Consider the following 7,333-nt stretch of genomic DNA (forward strand, 5'->3'; position numbering starts at 1 on the left):
AAACTAGTTTTAATTAAGAAAGGACTTGTATCGCTGAAGTTTCTCGGAAAGAATTTATACGGGAAATTAACAAACAAGCAGGTACGTAACACATCTATAAATCAAATTCCTCATGGGTCAGCAATAAGTTTTACGGACTTACAACACCAAAATCCTGGGTTTGATTGTGAACTTGTAGGATATCAATAGCTCCTGACGAAGTTGTTAAAGCGAAATATTGATTTAATAAAGATACATTCTGGAGATATATGTCGTCATTTTATTTACCTTAAAAAATGTCTCGTAATAAGCTTCAGTTTGCGTTAAACAAAGTTGAGAATAACAAATCAATCAATAATTCAAGAATACTTTATTAAACTCAGAAATATTTTTATTATCATTGTTAAATACAGTACAGTAACAATTTGTGAGACAATTTTTGTATTAACTTTGTAAAGGCCTTTTAACAGAGATTAGACTTGAAAAGCTGATTCAACAAATTTGTTCACTGATCAAAAGTAGTGGTCGATAGTATGAAATACCAGCTCCTTCTCTATTCTACTTTGGCTTATATAGGCCTAACTTTTAAAACGTTTGAAACGTTATTCTTTGCTCCCGGATTTATTATTTACTTGGTAAAATAAACAAATGAAATAGCAAATAATACAAAAAATAAGTATAAACAATCAAATAGATACAAATATTTTAAAATTGAAATATGCATTTTAGAACTAGTTTTTAATCTATTTTTGTAAAAGAAGGAAATAAAGATCTAAAATGCTCTATATATATATAATCAATTAGATGTGAATAATACTGAATAACTGATAAATGCAAGGACAATAAGCCACTATATTATTTTCTGTTGAAGAGTCCATCGAGTCGTTCCTATCATGAGAAGAAAACTGAAATAAAGACACGAAATATTACATACGTATGATCAAGATAATATTTTTTATACACTTTCAGAACTTTGCCGATTTATTCAAACAGAAAAATCAACCGTTATAGAAGACTACGATACAGATAAAATATACTTTCAACTAATACTTATTTATTTATTTGAACTTAAATATAATTGTTATTTCTGTTTTATTTGCCTATAAACAGTTTCAGTCTTCTGAGAAAATCGATCTTCGACCTAAACAACAGAACAAAAACTAAAGGTAAGTTTCATTATGAGATTTTAGCCGTTCCTTTAACAATCAGTACAATTAGTGTTTCTACATATTTACATTGAAAAAATAGATAAACTTAAAAAGTAAGAAATCTCAGTAGTAATCTGTATCAGGAAAAATAGTCTTTTATATTTTCTAGTTTGTTTGCAAGAGCTATTAATTCAACTGTAAGGGCAACTTTAAACAAGGAATAGACATAATGAATGTTAAAATAATGAAAAAATAAGATGCAGAGAAACGCATAGTGTAAGAACAAAGTACAGACGCAATTTTAAATGTAGGCTAAACTGTTATTATTGTAATGCTCGAAGTATAAAGAAACAAAACAGATGACTTTAGTGCACTGGTCGAACAGAGGATTTTAATCTAATGGGAATAACTGAAACCTGGTTAAATTTAGACAATTTTGATCATAGGAATTTCTTTGAAATACAGGGCTATAAGTTGTTTAATAGGGATAGAATCTAAAAGAGCGAAGAAGGGGATTTTTGTGTAAAGTGTGAGTTACATCTTGTTCAAGTTAAGGAAATTATAGCTAATAGCAATAAGGGAAGAGAGTTTTTAATCGGAATTTGTTACAGACCACCAGATGAAATTGATGAAATTAATGAGAAAATTTACAGTGAGATATTGAATTCGGCTGTTAGTGAGGTCATAATTATGGGGAATTCTAATTTTAAGCATATAGAATGGGAAATGTTAAAATCATATCATGACGGAGAACAGGTTTTTTTAAAACTGATCAGGAACCTCTAGAGACAATGCTATTTTATATCTACGGTTAACTTCTAATATAAAAAAATGGTTGATAGAGTAGAAAATAGGTGCAAGTGATCATTGCTGAATTAGGTTTAATGTTTCACAGCATATGGAGGTAATGAATAATAAGAATTTGGTTCCAAACTAAGAAAAAAGCACATTTTAAAGGTTTGATACAAGAATTATCTGCTATAGATTGGGCAACTGAAGGAATTGAAGATATTGATCAAATGTGGAAAATGTTTTCAAATGAATTTTTAAGTATTCAAGATAGTGATGTCATTTCTAAAAACAAAAAGGGTGACTGCAAGTAAAAAAAACAGGTGGTTCACAAAGGGATTAAAGGATAAAATTAAAGAATAGTATTATAAGCTTAAGAGGTTTAAATTGTCTGCTATAATGGGAGATTTAAAGAATTACAGAAGATTAAGAGACTTCGTTAAACGGGAAAATCGAAAACTATATGATAAAAAGATTGACTAAAATGTAAAAATTAATAGTAAGAAATTCTTCACATACATTCAGGGTAAGCAAAATGTTAAGATGGGAGTAGGAATGATACAGGAATGCTGATATCTGATGATTATGAACTGGCTGGGTTACTAAATTCTATAGTTTATTCAACATTTACTTACGAAGATTTTAACGATATTACTCATTCTGAACATTAGATAGATGGAAACACGATCGAACAAGATGGTCATATTAATTCTGAGCTTGCTAAGAAAAAATTGGGAAGTTTAAAGAATGATAAATCTCCAAGGCCAGATAATATATCCACAAATATTTTGAAGAAAGTTAAGGATTGGCTATGTGAGCCATTTCCTGCTGTTTTCTGTAGATTCTTGAATAGTGGGTAGGTGCGAGAAGATTGGAAGTTGGCTAATGGTGTTCCACTTTTATAAAGAAGGTGATAAAATTGTTTCAGTAATTATAAGACAATTAATATTACATCGGTGATGGGAAAAAGTTTTCTAAAGTTATTCAAGAAAGTTTAAAATTGTGTTGGATAGTCAGTACGGTTTCACTAGGGAAAATCTTGCCTTATTAATCTTTTGACATTTTTTGAAGAGATTACTGTTTACAGATAAGGGCACGGGTGCGGATTTGATGTATTTGGATTTTTAGAAAGCATAAGACAAGGTGCCACATAAAAGGCTTGCTAAAAAATTATATCTGCCTCATTGGATAGAAAACTGACTAGACAGAAGAGAATTATTATTAATGGAATTCATTCAAACTGGATTAATATCAAAAGTGGGGTACGTCAGGGTTCAGTGTTGGAACCTTTGTTCTTTTTGATTTACATCAATGACAAAGATGAAGGACTGGTAAATAACTTATTTAAATTTGCTGGTGATATTAAGCTTTTGAGTGTTGTTCACTGTGAAGTAGATGCTGCTGCCTTATAAAAGGATTTGGATTATGTGGTTAGATGGGCGAATAAAACACAGAAGACTTTCAATTATAATAAATGTAAGGTAATACATGTGGGATATCATAACTTGATGTTATCATAATTTTGATGGAATAACCTTAAATGTGTAATGAAAGAAAAGGATCCTGGTGTTCGAATTTATGAGCCTCTTGCGCCATCCAAGAAATGTGATGTTACCAATGGCAGAACAAAGCCGATTTTAGATTGATCTACAGAAAGATTGAATATCAGACTAAAGATATTATGATTTAATTGCACAGGTCAATGGTTAGGCCACAATTGGAGTATTGTGTTCAGTCTCGAGCTCCTTACCTTAGAATGGACATTGAATTGATGGAAAGGGTTCAGAGGAGGGATAATAGGATAATACTTGGGATGGAAAGATCAAGCCAGGACAGGTTAAGTACTCTGATATAATTTTCTTTTGCAAAAAAAAGAAAACTTAAAGGTGTTTAAGGAAGTTAAGGAAATTGACGGTGTTGATGCATCGTCTTTTTTCGTATTTAATTGTGAGAATGGTAGTATTATGGGACACTAACATAAATTTTGGGAGAGTAGGAATCATTTTCTTTTTTCCACCATGGTGTTTGGACTTTGGAATGGGTTGCTTTCAGATGTGGTAGATTCAGGTAATTTATGGGAAATAAAGAGAAGAATTTAATTTGAGTGTTTTATTATTTTGAAGATTAGTAAAGTGGATAAGGCAGCTAGATTGACCATAAATTATATGTATAATAGAGTCAAAAACGCCATTCCAAAAAACAAAATCAAATAATAATTAAAGCTCACAAATTGCTTACCCTTCATAGAACAACCAGCTTTCCACTCATAGTCACATACATTAAGTTCTCGGTTGAAGTGAAGGGGTGCTGGGCAACGCATTAATTTTGGTAATCCATTGTCACAAACATAGTACAGAAAGCAGTTTTCAGTGTGATGGAGAAAAACCGGAAATTTCCCGTTTTGGGGAGGACAAACGTTGGCTGGTTCAGTTGTTGTTGTTGTTTTCAGACCTTAAAAAGGTAAAATGAAAATAATCAAAGCCCTTTTATTATCTTCAAACTTACAGACTTCACAAAAAACTCTCCTTTTTTGTGGAGTCACGAATACTTTTAATGTATCAAAGAACACACTTCTTCATTAAAAATATACAAATCAAGAGGAATTGGATCTTGTGTTAACATTAGTCATTAATTGTAAAACATACAGTTATCCTGAATGGATGTATTTTTAATCGCTCATACTTACTTCTATGTGTTGTTGATTCTGATTCTATGGTTCTGTTACCAACTACAACTGATATTGTTGTGTTATTAACAATGTCGTCTTTGGAAGATATTACTACTTCCGTTCTGTTGATATATATAGAACTGTCAATAATATTCAGCATTAATGCTACACATTTATTCTTGCGAATTATTCCTTCGACAAGATGTTAATATATCAAAAACAAATGTGAAGTATAAATCAGTGGCAAATAGTAAAATCGAATGACAGATCGTGCTTCACATTTAATTTCTAAATATTCGTTGGATAACTTTACGAAACACTTGAATTAAGCGTGTCCAAGGAATACCTTTCTTAGATACGAATGTGTCAAATACAGTATTAATTTATAATATTTTTTTCCAATTAGATCATTTGTCGTCAATAAAACCCGAAGTGACAAATAGTTCTTCTACAAACGTCTCAAATAGGACAGGAAACACAGACAGTCCGTTCTCAAATACCAGTTTAGGATATACAGTTCAACCAAATAAAATATATATGTATGTATAGGATAACGGTGTAAGTAAAAAAAGATCTCAAAACACTACACATTTAATAACTAAAATTATTTAACAGCTTAGTTTGTCTTAAAATGTGAGACGTTATTATCGAGAAGTCCTTTCGATGTCTTAAACGTTTTCAAATTGAGTATTTTATTAGAAACTTATATAATTAATGTTATTATTTGCGTAAGATTGATGTGAACAACATTTGTACCTATAGTTCAATAAAGACAGTGTTAAAACCTCACGTGTGGAAACGTTGAAGAGAGTTTTTAGAATGTTTCCGAAATATATTTGCATTTTTAAAACACGTTTAAACATTTTAAACGCTCTTCTAAATTTCCCCATGATCCATGAAACACGTGAGAATTAGTTGATATCGTAGCATCCTTGTCCATGTTTTCTTAAACTTTCTTTGTTGTTAATACCTGTTCTGTTATCATATACACCTGGAGTTGGTGTGTCACTAACGTTGTTTTCTCTTGAAGACACTGTCACTTGATTTCGGTTTTTATTTGATTGAATTATTAATTATAAATTGATGTTTGAGATCAAGCCCTTTCTGATATATATTCTGTAAGAGATTTTTGTAGAAGAATTATTTGATATATTTTTGTTTTCTGATCCAATAGTAGAAAAATCGTGTAAAGTAATATTATATTTTACTTATTCGTTCTCGATAAAGGATTATGTTTAGAATATAATATTACGATTTCATAAACGAATAACAAAAACTCAAATTATTTAATAACTTTCGTTTTTGTCAAAGATGTGATATTTTATAAAGTTTTTCTGATCTCTTGGGAGAAAAAAACCACTATATTGTTTTACGTGAATGTGTAGTTATACTGTACACCATTATGTAACTATGTGAACAGAATTAGTGTAAACGGTTCAAACAAGCTATATGAAATGAACGTGTTTCGCGTTTTCTGAGTTTAATAAACCTAAGATGTTCTTATAGGATTCTTTATGATCTATGGAACAGATGGCAATTTGAAACATAGCTGTTGGTGTTTGAGAATCCTAATTTTTTAAGAAAAGCAACAGAAAAGAAAGAGAAGACCTGAAACTCACCATTTTTAGAACAGCCAGCTCTCCACTCATAGTCACATACATTAAGTTGTCGGTTGAAGTGAAGGGGTGAGGGGCAACCCATTAACTTTGGTAATCCATTGTCACAAACATAGTACAGCGAGCAGTTTTCTGTATGAGGGAGAAAAACTGGAAATTTCCCGTTTTGGGGAGGACAAACGGTGGCTGGTTCAGCTGTTGTTGTTGTTGTTGTTTTGAGACCTTAAAAAGATAAAATGAAAATAATCAAAGCCCTTTTACTAACTTATAGACTTCACAAAAAATTCTTTATTGGGGGGAGTCACGAATACGTATAATGTATCAAAAAACACACTTCATTAAAAATACACAAATCAAGAGGAATTGGATCTTGTGTTAACATTAGTCATTTATTGTAAAACATACAGTTATTCTGAATTGATGTATTTTTAAGCGCTCATACATACTTCTATGTGTTGTTGATTCTGCTTCTATGGTTCTGTTACCATCTACAACTGGTATTGTTGTGTTTTTAACAATGTCGTCTTTGGAAGGTATTATTTCTTCCGTTCTGTTGTTATTTGGTTGAACTGTATATCCTAAACTGGTATTTGAGAACGGACTCTCTGTGTTTCCTGTCCTATTTGCGACGTTTGTAGAAGAACTATCTGTCACTTCGGGTTTTATTGATGACAAACGATCTATATGTGATAAAATATTCTAAATTAATACTGTATTTGACACAATAGTATTTAAGAAGGGTATGCCTTTGACACGTTTAATTCATGTGTTTCGTAAAGTTATCCAACGAATATTTAAAAATTGAATGCGAAGATCGATCTGTCATTCGATTTATACTTCACATTTGTTTTTGCTATATTAACATCTTGTGGAAGGAATAATTCGCAAGAATAATTGTGTAACATTAATACTGAATATTATTCACATTCCTATATATGTGTATAGGATAACGGTGTAAGTAAAAGAGATCTCAAACCACTACACATTTAATAAGTAAAATTATTTAACAGCTTAGTTTGTCTTAAAATGTGAGACGTTATTATCGAGAAGTCCTTTCGATGTCTTACACGTTTTCAAATTGTGTATTTTATTAGAAAATAGTATAATTAATGTTTTTATTTGCGTAAGATTGA

The 7,333-nt window shown here is 30.8% G+C and overlaps 1 protein-coding gene across 1 annotated transcript; it reads right to left on the reverse strand.

The window, feature by feature from the left end:
* Positions 1-660: 660 nt before the first annotated feature.
* Positions 661-6,880, reverse strand: LOC111087716 (peritrophin-1-like; the record flags this gene model as incomplete). Its single annotated transcript, XM_022395333.1, has 4 exons — positions 661-867; positions 4,155-4,367; positions 6,204-6,422; positions 6,647-6,880. Coding segments are annotated over 4 exons (704 nt in total), but the record flags the coding sequence as incomplete, so codon positions are not given.
* Positions 6,881-7,333: the final 453 nt, after the last annotated feature.

Source organism: Limulus polyphemus, unplaced genomic scaffold, assembly GCF_000517525.1.
Source record: "Limulus polyphemus unplaced genomic scaffold, Limulus_polyphemus-2.1.2 Scaffold2527, whole genome shotgun sequence".
Classification (NCBI taxonomy): domain Eukaryota; kingdom Metazoa; phylum Arthropoda; class Merostomata; order Xiphosura; family Limulidae; genus Limulus; species Limulus polyphemus.